At 39.1% G+C, this 21,195-nt stretch overlaps 6 protein-coding genes and 1 pseudogene across 7 annotated transcripts in view; all 7 read left to right on the top strand.

Annotated features, from left to right (window-relative positions):
* Positions 1-17,527, top strand: part of LOC123685178 (protein mothers against dpp-like) — a 149,920-nt gene extending 132,393 nt beyond the window's left edge. Inside the window, exons 3-4 of one of the 2 annotated variants that reach the window (XM_045624797.1) lie at positions 6,150-7,272; positions 15,660-17,527. In XM_045624797.1, the coding sequence (XP_045480753.1) occupies positions 6,157-7,266 (1,110 nt within the window). In that variant the 5' untranslated portion in view covers positions 6,150-6,156 and the 3' untranslated portion in view covers positions 7,267-7,272; positions 15,660-17,527. Of the gene's footprint in view, positions 1-5,713; positions 5,973-6,149; positions 7,659-15,659 lie in introns of those variants that run through there. The other variant, XM_045624798.1, reaches the window with a different exon arrangement.
* LOC123685193 (40S ribosomal protein S3-like) lies at positions 2,349-3,284 on the top strand. The gene has a single exon (XM_045624811.1). The coding sequence runs from the start codon at positions 2,520-2,522 to the stop codon at positions 3,243-3,245; it is 726 nt and encodes a 241-aa protein (XP_045480767.1). The 5' UTR covers positions 2,349-2,519; the 3' UTR covers positions 3,246-3,284.
* Positions 3,261-4,770, top strand: LOC123685364 (cystathionine beta-synthase-like). The gene is given in 1 exon segment (XM_045625018.1): positions 3,261-4,770. A coding segment is annotated over 1 exon segment (1,368 nt). The 5' UTR covers positions 3,261-3,402.
* On the top strand, positions 7,828-17,527 carry LOC123685180 (annotated as a pseudogene).
* On the top strand, positions 10,846-12,707 carry LOC123685164 (catenin alpha-like). The gene has a single exon (XM_045624785.1). It carries the CDS (start codon positions 10,936-10,938, stop codon positions 12,673-12,675), a length of 1,740 nt encoding a protein of 579 aa, XP_045480741.1. The 5' UTR covers positions 10,846-10,935; the 3' UTR covers positions 12,676-12,707.
* Positions 12,697-13,562, top strand: LOC123685203 (putative cystathionine gamma-lyase 2). Its single transcript, XM_045624822.1, has one exon. It carries the CDS (start codon positions 12,832-12,834, stop codon positions 13,330-13,332), a length of 501 nt encoding a protein of 166 aa, XP_045480778.1. The 5' UTR covers positions 12,697-12,831; the 3' UTR covers positions 13,333-13,562.
* On the top strand, positions 17,039-17,527 carry LOC123685206 (protein big brother-like). Its single transcript, XM_045624826.1, has one exon. The coding sequence runs from the start codon at positions 17,039-17,041 to the stop codon at positions 17,468-17,470; it is 432 nt and encodes a 143-aa protein (XP_045480782.1). The 3' UTR covers positions 17,471-17,527.
* Positions 17,528-21,195: the final 3,668 nt, after the last annotated feature.

The following is a 21,195-nucleotide window of genomic DNA, read 5'->3' as shown; positions in this document are numbered from 1 at the left end:
AGAGCCTACCCTGGAGCGGACTGCGGAACAGATCACCAACTTTTAGTTCTCGATTTCAGGCTTCGTTTTAAAATAGTGTCTCGGAAACTAATAAGAAAGACCATGATACCGCAACCATCAAAAGTCCAGGATTTTAGGCTGGACATAGAAAGTAAACTCTGCCTAGATCAGGTAGAGAGCGATCCTGAAAAAGGTTGGGAATACTTGAAGAGCATAATGGTTGAGACAGCAAAAAAACATACACCACCAAACAACACAAAGCGCAAACCATGGATTACTGATCACTCATGGGATTTAATTCAACGCAGGAAAGATGTGAAGCGCAAGGCTGATGCAGACCATGCCTATAGGAAGCTGTCGAGGGAAGTCCAAAGACAATGTCGCAAGGACAAAGAGGAGTACATAGCTGGTATATGTGAGGAAATAGAGAGGCATGGGATCAGAAATGAGCCTAGGGAATTATTCAACAAAATAAAACTGCTGACAAGAGAATTCAGACCGCAGAACTGGTCCATTCTGGATGCTGGGGGAAATCTGAAGACTGATATGGATGAAATATTGGAAACATGGAGGATTTACTGTGCAGATCTGTACAAGAGCAGGCAGGACCCACCAGAAATTTCATGGCCATGTAGCTATCCCAGAGAGCCAGCGATACTACTATCTGAAGTACAAGAAGCCATTCGATCATTGAAGAAGAATAAATCCCCAGGAATCGATACCGTACCAGGCGAACTCTTTCAAATGTTGGACGAAAAGGGTGTACGAATATTCCACTCAGTCTGTACGGCTATATGGAGCACGGGAAAATGGCCAACCGACTGGTGTACGTCAATATACGTTCCATTACACAAAAAAGGATCAACTACAAAGTGCGAGAACTACCGAACACTGTCACTTGTATCTCACGCCAGCAAAGTCCTTTTGAAAATCTTGAAAACAAAACTGAAAGCATATTTGGACTGCCAAATACCCCAAGAGCAGGCAGGTTTTGTAAAAGGAAAAGGTACTAGGGAACAAATACTGAATATCAGACAGCTGATCGAAAAATCTAGAGAATACCAAGTACCCATGATAATATGTTTCGTCGATTATCAAAAGGCGTTCGACTGTGTGAACTGGGTCAAACTTTGGACAATCCTGGTACATATGGGAGCCCCTGTTCATCTGGTATCCCTCATTAAAAATCTCTATGAATCAAATGAGGCAACTGTTCGTTTGAGCCAGAAGTTCTCGAAACGGTTTAGAACGGAACGGGGTTGTGTTTTATCGCCAGGGTTGTGTTTTATCGCCAGACCTTTTCAATATATATGGTGAATTTGTGATGGGAAGGTCCTTGGATGAATGGTCTGGAGGCATAACGATTGCCGGGAAAAAAATCACCAACTTAAGATTTGCTGACGATACCACCCTCATAGCGGCGACGGAAGAAGAGATGGTGGAACTTCTCAGACGGGTGGAATGTGAGAGCAACAATGTCGGTTTGAAAATAAATAAAATAAAGACTAAAATAATGATAGTCGATAGATTCGGCACGTTACGGTTGACGGGCCTTCTGAGCCAATATGACCTGGTAGACAGTTTCAATTACTTGGGTTCTTCCATAACTAGTGATGGAAACTGCGAAGCGGAAGTACGAAGGCGCATAATCATGGCAAAGAGCGCCATGACCCGGTTAACTAAAGTATGGAGAGACCGCTCGATTTCTAAGAGTGTAAAGGTGAGACTTGTTAGAGCTCTTGTCTTCTCTGTCTTCCTGTATGGTGCTGAAACCTGGACTCTGCGGTCGTCTGAACGTCAGAAAATTGACGCGTTTGAATTGTGGTGTTGGAGGCGAATGCTGCGAATACCTTGGACAGCTCATCGCACTAACGTTTCTGTTTTAAGCGAGTTGAAGATAAGAACCAGACTATCGTCCATCTGCTTGCAGCGCGTTCTTCAGTTTTTCGGTCATATAGCCCGCCGAGATGGAGACAACCTGGAGAAACTAATTGTGTCGGGAAATGTTCCGGGTAAGAGAGCGAGAGGTAGATCACCGACTAGATGGACCGACCAAGTTCAACAAAGTACGACCCGCCCATTCTTTCAGGCTCTTCGAGATGCAGAGGATGGAGCGAGGTGGAAACAACTCACCGAGCGTATAGGAGGGAATCACGATCATCAGCAATGATGGAACGACTAGAGAGAGATACAAGAGTTGAAGGAGTACTTCGATGTATATTTATACATGACAACTAGCAGTGTTCAGTAATGTTGATTGTTTATCAGTGCGGTGAAAGGTTACAATTTGAATTTTGCAATAATTCGTCATTTTGCAATTATACAATTTTTCATTCAGTCATTTTGATATCAGTTTCCATTCGATAATGGATAACAAAGTTATGTCTTGCAAGGCTTCTGAAAAATTAATGAATTTTCGTTCACCCTTGAACGAAACTGCAAAAACTCCTCGTTCCTTCGTTCGAGTTCGACGACTTTTGAATTATTGATTGTTTTCTCAATTTTTCAAATAACTCATCATGGCTTCTCTAGTTTCTTTGAAGCGAAAGTTTGTCGCTGATGGTGTCTTCAAGGCTGAACTTGATGAATTTTTGAGGAGAGAGTTAGCCGAAGATGGCTACTCTGGTGTTGAAGTTAGGACAACTCCAGCTAAGACTGAAATTATCATCTCTGCGACTAGGACTGATTTAGTTCTTGGTGAAAAAAACCGCAGGATTCGAGAATTAACTCGTTTAGTCACAATGAGATTCAACTTTCCTGAAAACTCTGTTGCGCTCTATGCAGAGAAAGTAGCAAACAGGGGCTTGTGTGCTACTGCCCAGGCTGAATCTTTAAGGTTCAAGCTTCTCGGGGGGCTCGCTATTCGCAGAGCCTGCTATGGCGTATTACGCTATATTATGCAGAATGGCGCTCAAGGATGCGAGATCATAATTTCTGGCAAACTTAGAGGCCAGAGAGCAAAAGCAATGAAATTTGTTGAAGGACTCATGATTCATTCTGGAGATCCGGTCAACACATATGTCAACACTGCAACAAGACATGTGCTCTTGAGGCAGGGAGTCGTTGGCATCAAGATAAAAATAATGTTGCCTCACGATGCCACAGGCAAAATTGGACCTAAAAACCCTCTCCCTGACAAAATTGTGATCCATGAGCCCAAAGAAGAGCCTCTTCCAGAGTCGCCCAGAACAGAGTTAAAAGCGAATAGTGATGAACCAAAAGAACCTTCTCCTAAAGAAGAATGACCATTCAATAAAAGGACTCTGTACATAAGTTAAAAATAAGGCTTCAGGATGTACTTGGCATAGAAATGGAGATATTCAATCGCCTCACAGAAAAACCGAATGGAAGAAATCTGAAAAAATCCTTCCAAATATACTGCATTCAATAGGAAATACCCCAATGGTGAGATTATCTAATTTAATGAAGAATTCGAATTTGGAATATGAACTACTAGCCAAATGTGAGTATTTCAATCCTGGTGGTTCTGTGAAAGATCGAATTGCCCACCGGATTGTAGAAGATGCTGAAAAAGCAGGAATACTGAAACTAGGCGCTACAATAATTGAACCCACTTCTGGAAATACTGGTATTGGTCTCGCACTTGCAGCTGCTGTTAAAGGGTACCGTTGTGTGATAGTTATATCCGAGAAGATGTCAAATGAAAAAGTGGATGTTCTTAAAGCTCTTGGTGCCGAAGTGGTCAGAACTCCTATCTCAGCTAGTTCCGATTCACCTGAAGGACTATTTGGCGTAACTAACAGACTGAAGAATGAAATTCCCAACTCTATTATTCTCGACCAATACAGTAATCCTGGAAATCCTTTGGCGCATTATGATACAACTGCTGAGGAAATATTGGATCAATGTGATGGTAAAATCGATATGATTGTACTTGGTACTGGTACAGGTGGCACCATGACAGGAATTGGAAGAAAGATCAAAGAAAAATCACCAAACACAATCGTTGTAGGTGTTGATCCTGAAGGTTCCATTTTAGCACTGCCTGAAGAAGTTAATAAAACAGAAACTGATTTTTACGAAGTAGAAGGAATTGGCTATGATTTCATACCAACTGTTTTGGACCGTAATGTTGTTGATGAGTGGGTTAAAATTAACGACTAAGAATCTCTGCCAATGGCTCGTAGACTCATTAAGGAGGAAGGTCTTCTATCTGGAGGAAGCAGTGGTGCAGTTGTTGCTGGTGCTCTCAAAGCTGCCAAAAACTTGAAGAAAAATCAACGTGTTGTAGTTCTGTTACCTGATAGTATAAGAAATTACATCACAAAGTTTGTTTCTGATCATTGGATGGAGTCAAAAAATTTACAAGAACCTGTTAATACACAAAATCATTCGTGGTGGGATACTGCTGTTACAGAAATCACAATGCAACCTCTGACAACAGCTAAACAGTGTATCCAGTGTTTCAAAGTGTTGAAAATGATGAAACTAAGTGGAATAGATCAAATACCAATTGTTGACAATGATGGTTCTCTCGTAGGTGTGGTGACTATGCAGAATTTACTAAATAAACTTATAGCAAAGAAAATAACTGCAAGTGATGAAATATCAACTATAGTTGAGACAATTTTCTCCAAAATATCTAGCTCTGGAACTTTGGGAGTTGTTTCAAGAACGTTGGAAAGGGAATCATTTGTGGTTGTTGTAGACAAAAACGAAGCACTTGGTATAATCACTGCTGTTGATTTGTTACAATTCGTTGCCACAGAAGAAGGTTGCCGAAGAAAAGCAGAAGAAGAATCTGAATAATTGAAAGTGCAATAATTTATTGATATTGTTGTTTCAAAATAAAAATGGGTTGATGTGTGATATGAATTTCAGCTTTTTGAGTGGAGTTGAAAATGACCAGTTGATAAAAAATTATTTATCAGTAGACAACAAGTTGAGATCCGTGATGCTAGTGATAAAATACTGGGCTCAACTACACGAATTGACTTGTAAAGAGCGAGGTTTTTCCAAGTATTTTTTGACGATGATGTTCATTTTCTACCTTCAGCACGAACATTCCTTCCCCAGTGTTTATGAATTACAAGAAAATACAGTTCCCACAAACCCTACTATTATATGGAACATGAACTTTGCACACATAGAGGAAACATCTGATAAAATAAAAGAAATACACTCAAAATCAATGTTCAGCCTTCTTTTCGGTTTCTTTAGTTATTATGAGGACTTCCTGTACGATTGGTCGTTGGTATCAAGATAAAAATAATGTTGCCTCACGATGCCACAGGCAAAATTGGACCTAAAAACCCTCTGCCTGACAAAATTGTAATAAATGAGCCCAAAGAAGAGCCTCTTCCAGAGTCCTCCAGAACAGAGTTAAAAACGAATAGTGATGACCCGAAAGAACCTTCTCCTAAAGAAGAATGATCATTCAATAAAAGGACTCTGTACATAAGATTCATATGTCATTTGTCCTTATTTTGGAAAACCAATTTTCCAAGTCTTTTTAGAGGATCATAATCTTTGCCAGAAACGTTTCCACCGCCATACTAGACAACTGAAAGAGTTGAAACAGTTTACTACCAAACGCCCAATTTGCGTTCAAGATCCACTAGAACTTGGTCGTAACGTAACATCGGTTGATGAACTCAATCTATCCCGCTTCGTTATGCAATGCTCTACTGCCAGAGAAATTTTGCGCGATGGCGGAAACTTCATGATGATAGATTTATTGTCACCTATACAAGAGTTGAAGGAGTACTTCGATGTATATTTATACATGACAACTAGCAGTGTTCAACACCACAATCAACTTCTCAAGGCAAAAGACGCCTTAGTATCAACCTTCGATCTAAGGGATATCTGGTTCACACCCTTGCTGCATATTTAGATCGTTTCTCCGTGAAGAACGCACACAAGGGAACTTAGCAGTTTTAGATACAAGATGACCGAGCCGTTTGATGAAAAAGACCTGGAAATCCTAGAGCAGATCAAGAATACTTCAGGTAAAACATTCAGTACTTTGTATTGTAAATGATTTTGTATATTCCTCTGAACAGGAAGCAAGCACTTGAAATCTTATTTGAACTAGCATGTTGATAGATACCACAACTCGCCAGTATTTGAATAGATACTTTTTTTGATGAAAAGAATTCTTGTATAATAATATATTTCTCTTTCAGGGTTAATATGGACATAGAGGAAGGAGAGTCTTCTAGCAGTGGTCCATTATCAACCCTAAACAGCCTGTTTTCATTCACAAGTCCTGCAGTCAAGAAACTCCTTGGCTGGAAACAGGGAGATGAAGAGGAAAAATGGGCTGAAAAGGCAGTTGATAGTTTAGTGAAAAAACTAAAAAAAAAAAAAGGTGCAATTGAGGAATTAGAACGTGCCTTATCATGTCCTGGAACACCAAGTAAATGTGTCACAATTCCCAGAAGTTTGGATGGAAGACTCCAAGTTTCCCATCGTAAAGGATTACCCCACGTTATTTATTGTAAAGTGTGGAGATGGCCCGATCTGCAAAGTCACCATGAGTTAAAGCCATTGGAACATTGTCAATATCCATTCTCTGCCAAACACAAGGAAGTCTGCATCAATCCTTATCATTATAAGAGAGTGGAAAGCCCAGTTTTACCGCCTGTTTTGGTTCCAAGACACAATGACTTTGTACCCGGTCATTCATTACTTCCATTCCAACAACTTGTTGAGCCGAATATGCCCCAAAACGTGAGCTATTCTCAAAATGGTTTCAATTCCAATCAAATGAGCCCTAGTTCGCCGTTGTCTAATGTGTCATCACCCGGAAGTGTTTCATCTAATCCCCAATCACCATATGCCAATCTTGCAGAAACCCCTCCTCCTGCTTATAGTCCTACAGATGAAAATAATGTAAATCCAAACAACAATCAGAATCCTGAACAAAGTTTAGCCAATGATGTCCAACCAGTGGCTTATCAAGAAAAACCATTCTGGGCCTCCATAGCTTACTACGAGTTGAATAGTCGGGTAGGTGAGGTATTCCATTGTCATTCCACCTCAGTTATAGTGGATGGATTCACAAACCCTAGCAACAATTCCGACAGATTCTGTCTTGGCCAGTTGAGCAACGTTAATCGTAACTCTACTATTGAGAACACTAGGCGACATATAGGCAAAGGGGTGCATCTGTACTATGTGAATGGTGAAGTTTATGCGGAGTGTCTTTCTGATTCTCCGATATTTGTGCAATCAAGAAATTGCAACCATCACCACAATTTCCATCCATCTACTGTCTGCAAAATACCGGCTTGGTCGTAACGTAACATCGGTTGATGAACTCAATCTATCCCGCTTCGTTATGCAATGCTCTACTGCCAGAGAAATTTTGCGCGATGGCGGAAACTTCATGATGATCGATTTATTGTCACCTATACAAGAGTTGAAGGAGTACTTCGATGTATATTTATACATGACAACTAGCAGTGTTCAACACCACAATCAACTTCTCAAGGCAAAAGACGCCTTAGTATCAACCTTCGATCTAAGGGATATCTGGTTCACACCCTTGCTGCATATTTAGATCGTTTCTCCGTGAAGAACGCACACAAGGGAACTTAGCAGTTTTAGATACAAGATGACCGAGCCGTTTGATGAAAAAGACCTGGAAATCCTAGAGCAGATCAAGAATACTTCAGGTAAAACATTCAGTACTTTGTATTGTAAATGATTTTGTATATTCCTCTGAACAGGAAGCAAGCACTTGAAATCTTATTTGAACTAGCATGTTGATAGATACCACAACTCGCCAGTATTTGAATAGATACTTTTTTTGATGAAAAGAATTCTTGTATAATAATATATTTCTCTTTCAGGGTTAATATGGATATAGAGGAAGGAGAGTCTTCTAGCAGTGGTCCATTATCAACCCTAAACAGCCTGTTTTCATTCACAAGTCCTGCAGTCAAGAAACTCCTTGGCTGGAAACAGGGAGATGAAGAGGGAAAATGGGCTGAAAAGGCAGTTGATAGTTTAGTGAAAAAACTAAAAAAAAAAAAGGTGCAATTGAGGAATTAGAACGTGCCTTATCATGTCCTGGAACACCAAGTAAATGTGTCACAATTCCCAGAAGTTTGGATGGAAGACTCCAAGTTTCCCATCGTAAAGGATTACCCCACGTTATTTATTGTAAAGTGTGGATGGAGATGGCCCGATCTGCAAAGTCACCATGAGTTAAAGCCATTGGAACATTGTCAATATCCATTCTCTGCCAAACACAAGGAAGTCTGCATCAATCCTTATCATTATAAGAGAGTGGAAAGCCCAGTTTTACCGCCTGTTTTGGTTCCAAGACACAATGACTTTGTACCCGGTCATTCATTACTTCCATTCCAACAACTTGTTGAGCCAAATATGCCCCAAAACGTGAGCTATTCTCAAAATGGTTTCAATTCCAATCAAATGAGCCCTAGTTCGCCGTTGTCTAATGTGTCATCACCCGGAAGTGTTTCATCTAATCCCCAATCACCATATGCCAATCTTGCAGAAACCCCTCCTCCTGCTTATAGTCCTACAGATGAAAATAATGTAAATCCAAACAACAATCAGAATCCTGAACAAAGTTTAGCCAATGATGTCCAACCAGTGGCTTATCAAGAACAACCATTCTGGGCCTCCATAGCTTACTACGAGTTGAATAGTCGGGTAGGTGAGGTATTCCATTATCATTCCACCTCAGTTATAGTGGATGGATTCACAAACCCTAGCAACAATTCCGACAGATTCTGTCTTGGCCAGTTGAGCAACGTTAATCGTAACTCTACTATTGAGAACACTAGGCGACATATAGGCAAAGGGGTGCATCTGTACTATGTGAATGGTGAAGTTTATGCGGAGCGTCTTTCTGATTCTCCGATATTTGTGCAATCAAGAAATTGCAACCATCACCACAATTTCCATCCATCTACTGTCTGCAAAATACCGGCTTGGTCGTAACGTAACATCGGTTGATGAACTCAATCTATCCCGCTTCGTTATGCAATGCTCTACTGCCAGAGAAATTTTGCGCGATGGCGGAAACTTCATGATGATCGATTTATTGTCACCTATACAAGAGTTGAAGGAGTACTTCGATGTATATTTATACATGACAACTAGCAGTGTTCAACACCACAATCAACTTCTCAAGGCAAAAGACGCCTTAGTATCAACCTTCGATCTAAGGGATATCTGGTTCACACCCTTGCTGCATATTTAGATCGTTTCTCCGTGAAGAACGCACACAAGGGAACTTAGCAGTTTTAGATACAAGATGACCGAGCCGTTTGATGAAAAAGACCTGGAAATCCTAGAGCAGATCAAGAATACTTCAGGTAAAACATTCAGTACTTTGTATTGTAAATGATTTTGTATATTAAGATATTTAGATTGTAGAATTTGTAGTACATTTTTCTATTAGTTCAACATTGTATTGTATATTTTAAATTGACACATTATTTTATTTTTCTTTCTTTTAATTCACTCACCAACAAATCGACATTAACGCGGTTGCTGAAAGGTTGATCGAACAAATACGTCAAACCTAGTGTCAACTTCAAAATGTCATGTCATGTTATGCGCAACGTATGATATTGCTTAGCGAATATCATTTGACAGTTGACATTAAATTTGACAACTAGGTATGATAATGCTGAGCGAATCTCATTTGACAGTTGACATTAAATTTGACAACTAATAAGTTCGCGCTGATCATCGCTTCAGAAACCAGGCGTTAGTGTAGTGTTCACATAACATTTTTAATCGTTTTCAATTGTCGTTGAATTTATTTTTTGCACGATAGAACGACTTTTATTAGTAACCCCGTTTGTTACTAGATCGGGAGTGAAAGTCTTGTATCTACCCTCTTTACGAAGTTTTGATTTCTCGGGAATAACTGCAGAACAGCAAAATTCCCAGGCTTTTTGAATTTATTTTTCTACAGAAGATTTGTTATCGCTAATTTTTGTATTATGAGTGAATTCAGTTAATTATAATTGTCACTTTGACAATCTACAATCTATTAACTTTCAAGACAACGGCTTCTATTTTATATTTCTTCACAGCATTAACATTAGAGCCACGAATGACTATTTGAATTTTTTGAAAATTTTTTTTATTTAAAGTGAAAAGTGTTTCTATCGTGCAAAAAATGCTATAAGTATCTCGAACGTCAAGGACTACCAATCTCAGACAATTATCGGATATCGGTCAAATGTACTTATCGTTGTCGACACTTCATATACTTTAAATACTTATTATTATTATTAAATATACTCATTATTATAATATATCATAAGATAATATATTTCTTACTTTTCTCTATTATTTATTATTCAATTTGGAGTATTCATTGATTTTAATGAAATTGATTTATGAGGTCTAGAGTATCCAACCAGTATTGCGAATTAAATTTCTTAATATTCCCATTATCTTGTTTTATACCTAAATCATAGCGATTTCAGGAGCTCAATATAGTGTACCCACATGTTTGATACTGTGGAATACTCCAAAAAAACGTTGGTAAAACAAAATATAAAATAAACTAAAGCCAAAAAGGAGTGGCAAACTGGCAGATGAAGCCTTCTCATAAACTTTGGGCTAATACGAGAACTTCAACGCCTCTGATTCCTTTTTGTAAGTAGAAAAATTTGCGAACTGTTAAACATAAGCTCTTTGCCTCACCAGCGTTTTATAGCCTTCCCTGAACGTCTTGACAATACTGATGTATTGAGGTCAGAATATCTTGATCAATTTGTTTCTTTAAATTGATAATGATGAGAGAAAACAGAAATAGATTATATCACAGATATGTCAGTCTACGCATATTAGCTAACAAGCTAACCCTCAACCGCATAGTAAAATTAACCTCTCGTTGAGCTTGAGCTTGTGCATATTGTTAACAAATTCAATATTTTGCAGCGAAATTATTCCAGGAACCAATTCATTCTCAATATGTCCGGAGATCATTTCTTACCCATCCAAGAAGATTTTTCAACCATTGCTATTCATGAAGCTCAAGAGCCAGAACAATGGTCTTGTATGGAAGTTGTTACCCCAATTTCAACATCTACAACATATAAACAAAGACGACCCGCTGATTTCAAGAAATATGAATACAGTAGAAGTGGAAATCCTACCAGAGAAGTTCTGGAAAAGGTTATAGCTAAACTAGAAGATGCTAAATATGGATATTGTTTCAGTTCAGGTTTGGGAGCCAACACCACTCTTCTAGGACTATTGAAATGTGGAGAACATATTCTCTGCATCAATGATGTTTATGGAGGCACCAACAGATTATTCTCTAAAGTTGCTAGTAGGTTTGGAATAGAAACTAGTTTTTCGGAAATAGAGGCTGAAAGTTTTGAGAAAAATATGAGGCCAAATACTAAAATGATATGGATTGAAACCCCTACTAATCCCACTCTTCAGGTATGTGATATTGCCAAAGTTGCTGAGATTTCAAAAAAGCATAATGTGATCCTCGTTGTTGATAATACCTTTTTGACGCCATATTTTGAAAAACCTTTAACGTTAGGAGCAGATGTTGTGGTACATTCACTAACTAAATATATGAATGGCCATTCTGATGTTGTCATGGGTGCATGTATGACAAATAATGAGGCATTATCCAAAGAAATTAAGTTTTTGCAAAATGCTATGGGTATAGAGGCTGTAAAAGTGCTGAATGAGCAAGTGATGCCGAAGTTCACTCAAAGAGTTCAAGTAGCCGTTCAAGCTTTGTCCAGCTATCCGCCAAAAGAGGTGGATGAAAATGATTTTATAGATGCTTCAAGACTTATTTATGACGGAGTACGAGAGATACGAAGAGCAGTTCTGATGAATAGGGCTGATGAGGATTTGGATCCTGAAGATGTTGAACTGGATGAAAATTACACATTGGAAACTAGAAGTAAATCAAGTGCTCATACAGGAGAACACGGTGTTGATGAATATCCGGATATTAGTGGAATAACAACAGCCAGAGAGGCAATGGGCAAAATGCCTGATGAAGATAAAAAGAAAATTTTGCAACAGGTGGAATTCTTCAGGAGTGAAAAATTGAAGTTTGACAAAGAGGTAGCAAAGTGGGACGATGCTGGCAATGACATAATCGTGTTGGCCAAACATATGTGCATGATAATGATGGAGATGACTGATTTTACTCGTGGACGTGGACCCTTGAAGACAACTATGGACGTAATTAATGCTGCTAAAAAAATTTCTGAAGCCGGAACAAAGTTGGACAAACTGACTCGACAAATAGCAGAGCAATGTCCCGAAAGTTCCACCAAGAAGGACTTGCTGGCTTATCTACAAAGAATTGCACTATACTGTCACCAAATGAATATAACATCGAAAGTGAAGGCAGATGTTCAAAATATTTCTGGCGAGCTCATCGTTTCAGGCTTGGATAGTGCAACTTCATTAATTCAAGCAGCCAAAAATTTGATGAATGCAGTTGTATTGACTGTTAAGGCCTCTTACGTGGCATCAACGAAATACCCAAGACAAACTGGAACTGTGGCGTCTCCGATTGTGGTTTGGAAGATGAAAGCACCGGAGAAAAAACCTTTGGTAAGACCAGAAAAACCAGAAGAAGTTCGAGCCAAGGTGAGAAAAGGCTCACAGAAGAAGGTTCAAAACCCTATTCATGCACTGTCAGAGTTTCAGAGTGCAACTGAATCGATATAATTTCCCATGATGAAAATATTCTCGAGAGTAGAAATTTAAAGTAATCATTGATTTTATCAAAATAGTGTGATTATTTAATTAATTTTTTTATATTTGAGCAGATATCATTAATATTATTATGTGAAAATGAGCCTTTACTATATGGCAATAATTTAAATGGGACATTTACCCCTAATTATATATAACAAGTTATTTATAGTACCATCACCATTCGATTGCTCTCAAGTGCTCAGAAGTTTGAAAACTCTTGCACTCAGAATGAAACAACATTCAGAAAGTTCTCTCCAGATTGCAAAGTACCTTGAAAGCCACCCAAAAGTTGAAGGTGTAATACACCCAGGTTTGCCAAACCACCCGCATTATGAGCTAACCAAAAGAAAAACAAGTGGTCATAGTGGAATATTTTCCATTTACATTAAGGGCAATTTGGATTCTTCGAAGAAAATTTTGCAATCGTTGAAAAAGTTCACACTTGCTGAAAGTTTAGGAGGTTATGAAAGTTTGGCCGAGTTACCCAGTGTTATGACTCATGCCTCAGTTCCACCAGAGCAGAGAGAAAAGTTGAGAATAACTGATAACTTAATTAGGCTTTCAGTTGGTTTGGAGGATGTGAAAAGTCTAATTTTGGATTTAGAGCAAGCGTTGAAGGCTATTTGAATGGAAATAATCATAACTCAAGTGTCAATATCTGCCAATCTGCTGTGTTGATATAAATCTTATTTCAAGTATGATTCTTTTATAAAGCTTTTTCTTTGAACTTGCTCAGGGTTTTGTACCTCATTCTTTTTTAGAATTTTACAAATATTGTTTATTTGTATAAAATGTAAATAATTATAATTTGTAATATATAATAAATGTTATAGTTTATAATAGGATATAAATTGAAAAAATAAATAATATTTTATGAATGTTTTATTTTTAAACCTAATTTTATATGATTCTAGTGAACATTTATATTTCAACCAATTTTTCCAACTTTATCATATATTAAATGTAGTTGTATAAAGAATACTTCTATAAAATACAGAATAAATATTTTTAATTGCATAAATTAGGAAATCAGAATTCTTTATTTGGACTGAAATATGATAAAGAAAGAATTCTATTTTAACTTCTATTGATATAAATTATACTCAGATGTTTGTATAAACATCAAAACTCTATTTTTTTGAAAAAATTGGCGAGGGCAGGAAAAAAAATTTTTGAATTAGGTACAATCAAAAAATCGTTTCAGTGAAAATTAGAAAAATTGGAATAAAGAATTTCTTTCTTGATTTGAGACCGATGTATTATAAAGGTGTACCAAGAAGTTTTAACTTCAGATATGTATTAGGCAAAACCTCGTACGAAAATTACATGAAAACCAATTTGAACAACCCATTTTCCAGTACAGCATATAGTTTCTGTAGTTTTGAGCACAGAACAAAATAGTAATTTACGTAACAAGTCCGGAAAATAGGGTTTTTTTGGACGAATAGACAAAATTCCAGGACGAGCGTAAGCAAGTCCTGGAAGTCTGTGAGTCCAAAAAAACCATTTTCGGGCGTGTTGCGTACAATATTTTTTCGGCAACCATGTAAAATAACACTATCGCTGCTGCTGCTGAAATTATTCTTTCAAGCGCAACTTCAAAGTCCCATAACTTTTTCATTTCTAGAAATATTTCAATGATTCTTCCACATTTTTGTTTCATTCACTTAAATTTTTAGAATTAATCCTTAACAAAAAAATTAAAACTAGTCCATTGTGTGCATATTAAACATTTCTTATCAAAATATTATACATGCTTATTTTTCAGATCGACTCGTAGAAGACCAACTGAGAAATGTGGAATTAATGGAAAAATTGAGTTATATTCCAGACATTGAGGATCAGATAGAACAAGTGGTTAAAACTATATCTCCTGATGAGCAATCTATGCAAACGATTTACAACTTGATTGAGAAAGATTTGGCCAGTGTTTTGTCAGAAGTATTCGTCGATAGTTTTACCATTCGCCCTACGGGATCACGAGTTTCTGGTTTACAGTTACACTCTAGCGATTTGGACATGAATATCTATTTCGAAAAAAGACCATGTAAGGCAAGAAAATGTACGTATAGGGTTGCTGCAGCTTTGTCGGAGAGTGTATTATTCGATAATGTGGTGAACTTGAGCCAACCCAGAATACCCATTGTCAAGTGCGTACATAAAGAAACAGGGTTGAAGTGTGATATGAATTTCAGCTTTTTGAGTGGAGTTGAAAATGACCAGTTGATAAAAAATTATTTATCAGTAGACAACAAGTTGAGATCCGTGATGCTAGTGATAAAATACTGGGCTCAACTACACGAATTGACTTGTAAAGAGCGAGGTTTTTCCAAGTATTCTTTGACGATGATGTTCATTTTCTACCTTCAGCACGAACATTCCTTCCCCAGTGTTTAGGAATTACAAGAAAATACAGTTCCCACAAACCCTACTATTATATGGAACATGAACTTTGCACACATAGAGGAAACATCTGATAAAATAAAAGAAATACACTCAAAATCAATGTTCAGCCTTCTTTTCGGTTTCTTTAGTTATTATGAGGACTTCCTGTACGATTGGTCGTTGGTATCAAGATAAAAATAATGTTGCCTCACGATGCCACAGGCAAAATTGGACCTAAAAACCCTCTGCCTTACAAAATTGTAATAAATGAGCCCAAAGAAGAGCCTCTTCCAGAGTCCCCCAGAACAGAGTTAAAAACGAATAGTGATGACCCGAAAGAACCTTCTCCTAAAGAAGAATGATCATTCAATAAAAGGACTCTGTACATAAGATTCATATGTCATTTGTCCTTATTTTGGAAAACCAATTTTCCAAGTCTTTTTAGAGGATCATAATCTTTGCCAGAAACGTTTCCACCGCCATACTAGACAATTGAAAGAGTTGAAACAGTTTACTACCAAACGCCCAATTTGCGTTCAAGATCCACTAGAACTTGGTCGTAACGTAACATCGGTTGATGAACTCAATCTATCCCGCTTCGTTATGCAATGCTCTACTGCCAGAGAAATTTTGCGCGATGGCGGAAACTTCATGATGATCGATTTATTGTCACCTATACAAGAGTTGAAGGAGTACTTCGATGTATATTTATACATGACAACTAGCAGTGTTCAACACCACAATCAACTTCTCAAGGCAAAAGACGCCTTAGTATCAACCTTCGATCTAAGGGATATCTGGTTCACACGAACAATAAACTTCTGTACCTTGGTTTTCCAGAGAATTCTTGGATTGAAAATAGAGTCGGAAGGACATTTCAGAAATAATCACTCCTACACAGTTTCTTCGAAGCGTCAACCATGGCGGAGTGAAGATGTTGATATGGAGATAATCGAAGAGAAATTGAAAGTGTGCACAATTGATTCGGAAGAAGATCTATGGAACAATTCATGCGGTGAGTCTTGCAGTTCTTGTTCTGATGAACCTGAGTTTAGATGTTCTGTTATGATCACTTCCAATACAACACTGTCTTGTGTAGAAGTGGAGTTCTTTCGGAATGGCTGTGATAAAGATATGTTTTCTACTTTGGCAAGTTACACGTGTAGAAATTTGTTGAAATGGTTTTATAAGTATGAGAATTTGCGTTCAAGATCCACTAGAACTTGGTCGTAACGTAACATCGGTTGATGAACTCAATCTATCCCGCTTCGTTATTCAATGCTCTACTTCCAGAGAAATTTCGCGCGATGGCGGAAACTTCATGATGATCGATTTATTGTCACCTATACAAGAGTTGAAGGAGTACTTCGATGTATATTTATACATGACAACTAGCAGTGTTCAACACCACAATCAACTTCTCAAGGCAAAAGACGCCTTAGTATCAACCTTCGATCTAAGGGATATCTGGTTCACACGAACAATAAACTTCTGTACCTTGGTTTTCCAGAGAATTCTTGGATTGAAAATAGAGTCGGAAGGACATTTCAGAAATAATCACTCCTACACAGTTTCTTCGAAGCGTCAACCATGGCGGAGTGAAGATGTTGATATGGAGATAATCGAAGAGAAATTGAAAGTGTGCACAATTGATTCGGAAGAAGATCTATGGAACAATTCATGCGTTGAGTCTTGCAGTTCTTGTTCTGATGAACCTGAGTTTAGATGTTCTGTTATGATCACTTCCAATACAACACTGTCTTGTGTAGAAGTGGAGTTCTTTCGGAATGGCTGTGATAAAGATATGTTTTCTACTTTGGCAAGTTACACGTGTAGAAATTTGTTGAAATGGTTTTATAAGTATGAGAATTTGCGTTCAAGATCCACTAGAACTTGGTCGTAACGTAACATCGGTTGATGAACTCAATCTATCCCGCTTCGTTATGCAATGCTCTACTGCCAGAGAAATTTTGCGCGATGGCGGAAACTTCATGATGATCGATTTATTGTCACCTATAGAGAGAGTGAGGTCAGATACACAGGATGTCGAGAAAGGGGAAAGGAAGAAAGACAGAGCAAATTTCAACGTGAACTTCATGAAGGTCGCACTGAAGTTTCTTTCATCACCAACGGAATGTCTATCCAATTAGCTTTCACACCACCAACTCAAGAATATAACAAGAAAGATAAACAATGTGATCTCGATAGAGAACCTGGAAAAGTTCACATCAAATCCTCCTTAATAATGAACGGCGTCTGCGTCAGATGGAGGGGTTGGATCGATCTGGAGCGTCTCGACGGCATCGGCTGCCTCGAATATGACGAAGAATTGGGCGCTAAAGAAGAGGCCAGAAGAGATAGCTACATGAAGATGAGATGAAAATTTCCGACTTGCCCTCAGTTTATTTCGATTTGAAATAACTGCATATCTTCGCGTCGTCCATTCCAAAACAACACAAGAATATTTTTGACAAAGGTTGCATATTATATCGCCGATAAAACTATTTTTTTTTTACATTTTTGTAGATATTGAAAATATTCTTGTCAAACCGAGTTGAATCTAATTGATTTCAAGATTTCATTTGGCAATATATTTTGATTATGTGAGTGTTATGGTACTGATAGTCTGTGATAAACAAGTATTGTTTTTTTAATTTTGTACCGACTGAATATGCTCTTTGTAGCCATGTGTATGAGGAACTCTTGTTTCTTTTGTAATAATGTAAATATATCTCGTGTATGTGTGTATGAGCGGATAGCGGGTAGGAACCCTTTGGGCAGTCCTATCAGGGAAAATGAATCAATCCCTGCCCACCGCAGATTCCAGGAGTTTTCTGACCCGGAAAACTAGTACCTGTAAGGGTCCCATGCCAAGGGAAACTGGCGAAGTCCACAACGGTTGTGATGGCGGAGATGGGAGACATCGGCACGGTGGAACTAGCGGAAGTGGCAACCTTGTCTTGGGGTTTATAACCAAGATATGATGGAGGGCAGCAGTATCCATCATTACCGGCTTCAGAACGGATTTCTCCAGGCGCAATGGACGTATTCTAAAAACGGCTGGGTACTGCGGTGCAGAAGGCAACGGGAAACCACTGCACTACATTCCCAAGAGAATTCTCTCCTCCATAATGAAAGTCAAAGATACGGTTGATAGTTCGTGCTGCGATCCGATTCGCACTCGGCGCCATACTGATTCCGGGTCGGATGGTGTGAAATATGCTACCGGCTGCAAAGGTGTGAGGAATCAGGTACCTTGCAGAAATTATGTTACTGGAACCAACACAAATATAAATCTCCGAAAGAAAAGGAAAATTGGGACATGGAACATCCGAGGTCTGGTCCAACATTCTGGGAAGCTACAGATCGTCGAGAGAGAGATGAGAACTTATAATCTTGATATTCTGGGACTGTCGGAAACACATTGGCGGAATAGTGGACATTTCAGAACCGCCGAGGGAAACACCGTCTACTTTTCGGGTCCAGAAAATACGAGCTCGAATGGTGTCGCAATAATTGTGCCTCCAAAGCTGAATAACTCTGTGATTGGATACCGTGCAGTAGATGACAGAATAATACATGTCAAGATACAAACCACCACAACAATAGCGCATTTTGTACAAATCTATGCACCAACATCGACATCCTCGGAGGTGGAGATAGAGGCGTTCTACGGTCGTCTTGAGGAGGTTCTTACCGATATTCCAAACCGTGACCTATTGTTCATCTTAGGCGATTTCAATGCCAAGGTCGGAAAATCTTCAGAAGTCGAGCGCGCTGTGGGTAAGTTTGGACTGGGCCAGAGAAATGAGAGAGGAGATCGCCTCTTGGAGTTTTGCATACAACAGAACCTTGCAATTACTAACACTCTCTTTAAACACCACCCTCGAAGACAATTCACGTGGCGGAGCCCAGATGGTCGAACCAAAAACCAGATTGACTACATTCTGATCAAACAACGATGGAGATCGTCGGCCACAAACTGCAGAGCCTACCCTGGAGCGGACTGCGGAACAGATCACCAACTTTTAGTTCTCGTATTCAGGCTTCGTTTTAAAATAGTGTCTCGGAAACTAATAAGAAAGACCATGATACCGCAACCATCAAAAGTCCAGGATTTTAGGCTGGACATAGAAAGTAAACTCTGCCTAGATCAGGTAGAGAGCGATCCTGAAAAAGGTTGGGAATACTTGAAGAGCATAATGGTTGAGACTGCAAAAAAACATACACCACCAAACAACACAAAGCGCAAACCATGGATTACTGATCACTCATGGGATTTAATTCAACGCAGGAAAGATGTGAAGCGCAAGGCTGATGCAGACCATGCCTATAGGAAGCTGTCGAGGGAAGTCCAAAGACAATGTCGCAAGGACAAAGAGGAGTACATAGCTGGTATATGTGAGGAAATAGAGAGGCATGGGATCAGAAATGAGCCTAGGGAATTATTCAACAAAATAAAACTGCTGACAAGAGAATTCAGACCGCAGAACTGGTCCATTCTGGATGCTGGGGGAAATCTGAAGACTGATATGGATGAAATATTGGAAACATGGAGGATTTACTGTGCAGATCTGTACAAGAGCAGGCAGGACCCACCAGAAATTTCATGGCCATGTAGCTATCCCAGAGAGCCAGCGATACTACTATCTGAAGTACAAGAAGCCATTCGATCATTGAAGAAGAATAAATCCCCAGGAATCGATACCGTACCAGGCGAACTCTTTCAAATGTTGGACGAAAAGGGTGTACGAATATTCCACTCAGTCTGTACGGCTATATGGAGCACGGGAAAATGGCCAACCGACTGGTGTACGTCAATATACGTTCCATTACACAAAAAAGGATCAACTACAAAGTGCGAGAACTACCGAACACTGTCACTTGTATCTCACGCCAGCAAAGTCCTTTTGAAAATCTTGAAAACAAGACTGAAAGCATATTTGGACTGCCAAATACCCCAAGAGCAGGCAGGTTTTGTAAAAGGAAAAGGTACTAGGGAACAAATACTGAATATCAGACAGCTGATCGAAAAATCTAGAGAATACCAAGTACCCATGATAATATGTTTCGTCGATTATCAAAAGGCGTTCGACTGTGTGAACTGGGTCAAACTTTGGACAATCCTGGTACATATGGGAGCCCCTGTTCATCTGGTATCCCTCATTAAAAATCTCTATAAATCAAATGAGGCAACTGTTCGTTTGAGCCAGAAGTTCTCGAAACGGTTTAGAACGGAACGGGGAGTCAGACAGGGTTGTGTTTTATCGCCAGACCTTTTCAATATATATGGTGAATTTGTGATGGGAAGGTCCTTGGATGAATGGTCTGGAGGCATAACGATTGCCGGGAAAAAAATCACCAACTTAAGATTTGCTGACGATACCACCCTCATAGCGGCGACGGAAGAAGAGATGGTGGAACTTCTCAGACGGGTGGAATGTGAGAGCAACAATGTCGGTTTGAAAATAAATAAAATAAAGACTAAAATAATGATAGTCGATAGATTCGGCACGTTACGGTTGACGGGCCTTCTGAGCCAATATGACCTGGTAGACAGTTTCAATTACTTGGGTTCTTCCATAACTAGTGATGGAAACTGCGAAGCGGAAGTACGAAGGCGCATAATCATGGCAAAGAGCGCCATGACCCGGTTAACTAAAGTATGGAGAGACCGCTCGATTTCTAAGAGTGTAAAGGTGAGACTTGTTAGAGCTCTTGTCTTCTCTGTCTTCCTGTATGGTGCTGAAACCTGGACTCTGCGGTCGTCTGAACGTCAGAAAATTGACGCGTTTGAATTGTGGTGTTGGAGGCGAATGCTGCGAATACCTTGGACAGCTCATCGCACTAACGTTTCTGTTTTAAGTGAGTTGAAGATAAGAACCAGACTATCGTCCATCTGCTTGCAGCTCGTTCTTCAGTTTTTCGGTCATATAGCCCGCCGAGATGGAGACAACCTGGAGAAACTAATTGTGTCGGGAAATGTTCCGGGTAAGAGAGCGAGAGGTAGATCACCGACTAGATGGACCGACCAAGTTCAACAAAGTACGACCCGCCCATTCTTTCAGGCTCTTCGAGATGCAGAGGATGGAGCGAGGTGGAAAC

The sequence above is a fragment of the Harmonia axyridis genome, chromosome 7 (genome assembly GCF_914767665.1).
Source record: "Harmonia axyridis chromosome 7, icHarAxyr1.1, whole genome shotgun sequence".
Lineage (NCBI taxonomy): Eukaryota > Metazoa > Arthropoda > Insecta > Coleoptera > Coccinellidae > Harmonia > Harmonia axyridis.
This window is presented reverse-complemented; position numbering and strand designations above follow the sequence as displayed.

What these genes read in the sequence shown, in the direction of transcription:
- LOC123685164 (XM_045624785.1), top strand. Translation starts at nt 10,936, where the DNA reads ATGTCCGGAGATCATTTCTTACCCATCCAAGAAGATTTTTCAACCATT.
- LOC123685193 (XM_045624811.1), top strand. Translation starts at nt 2,520, where the DNA reads ATGGCTTCTCTAGTTTCTTTGAAGCGAAAGTTTGTCGCTGATGGTGTC.
- LOC123685206 (XM_045624826.1), top strand. Translation starts at nt 17,039, where the DNA reads ATGCTCTACTGCCAGAGAAATTTTGCGCGATGGCGGAAACTTCATGAT.
- LOC123685203 (XM_045624822.1), top strand. Translation starts at nt 12,832, where the DNA reads ATGGGACATTTACCCCTAATTATATATAACAAGTTATTTATAGTACCA.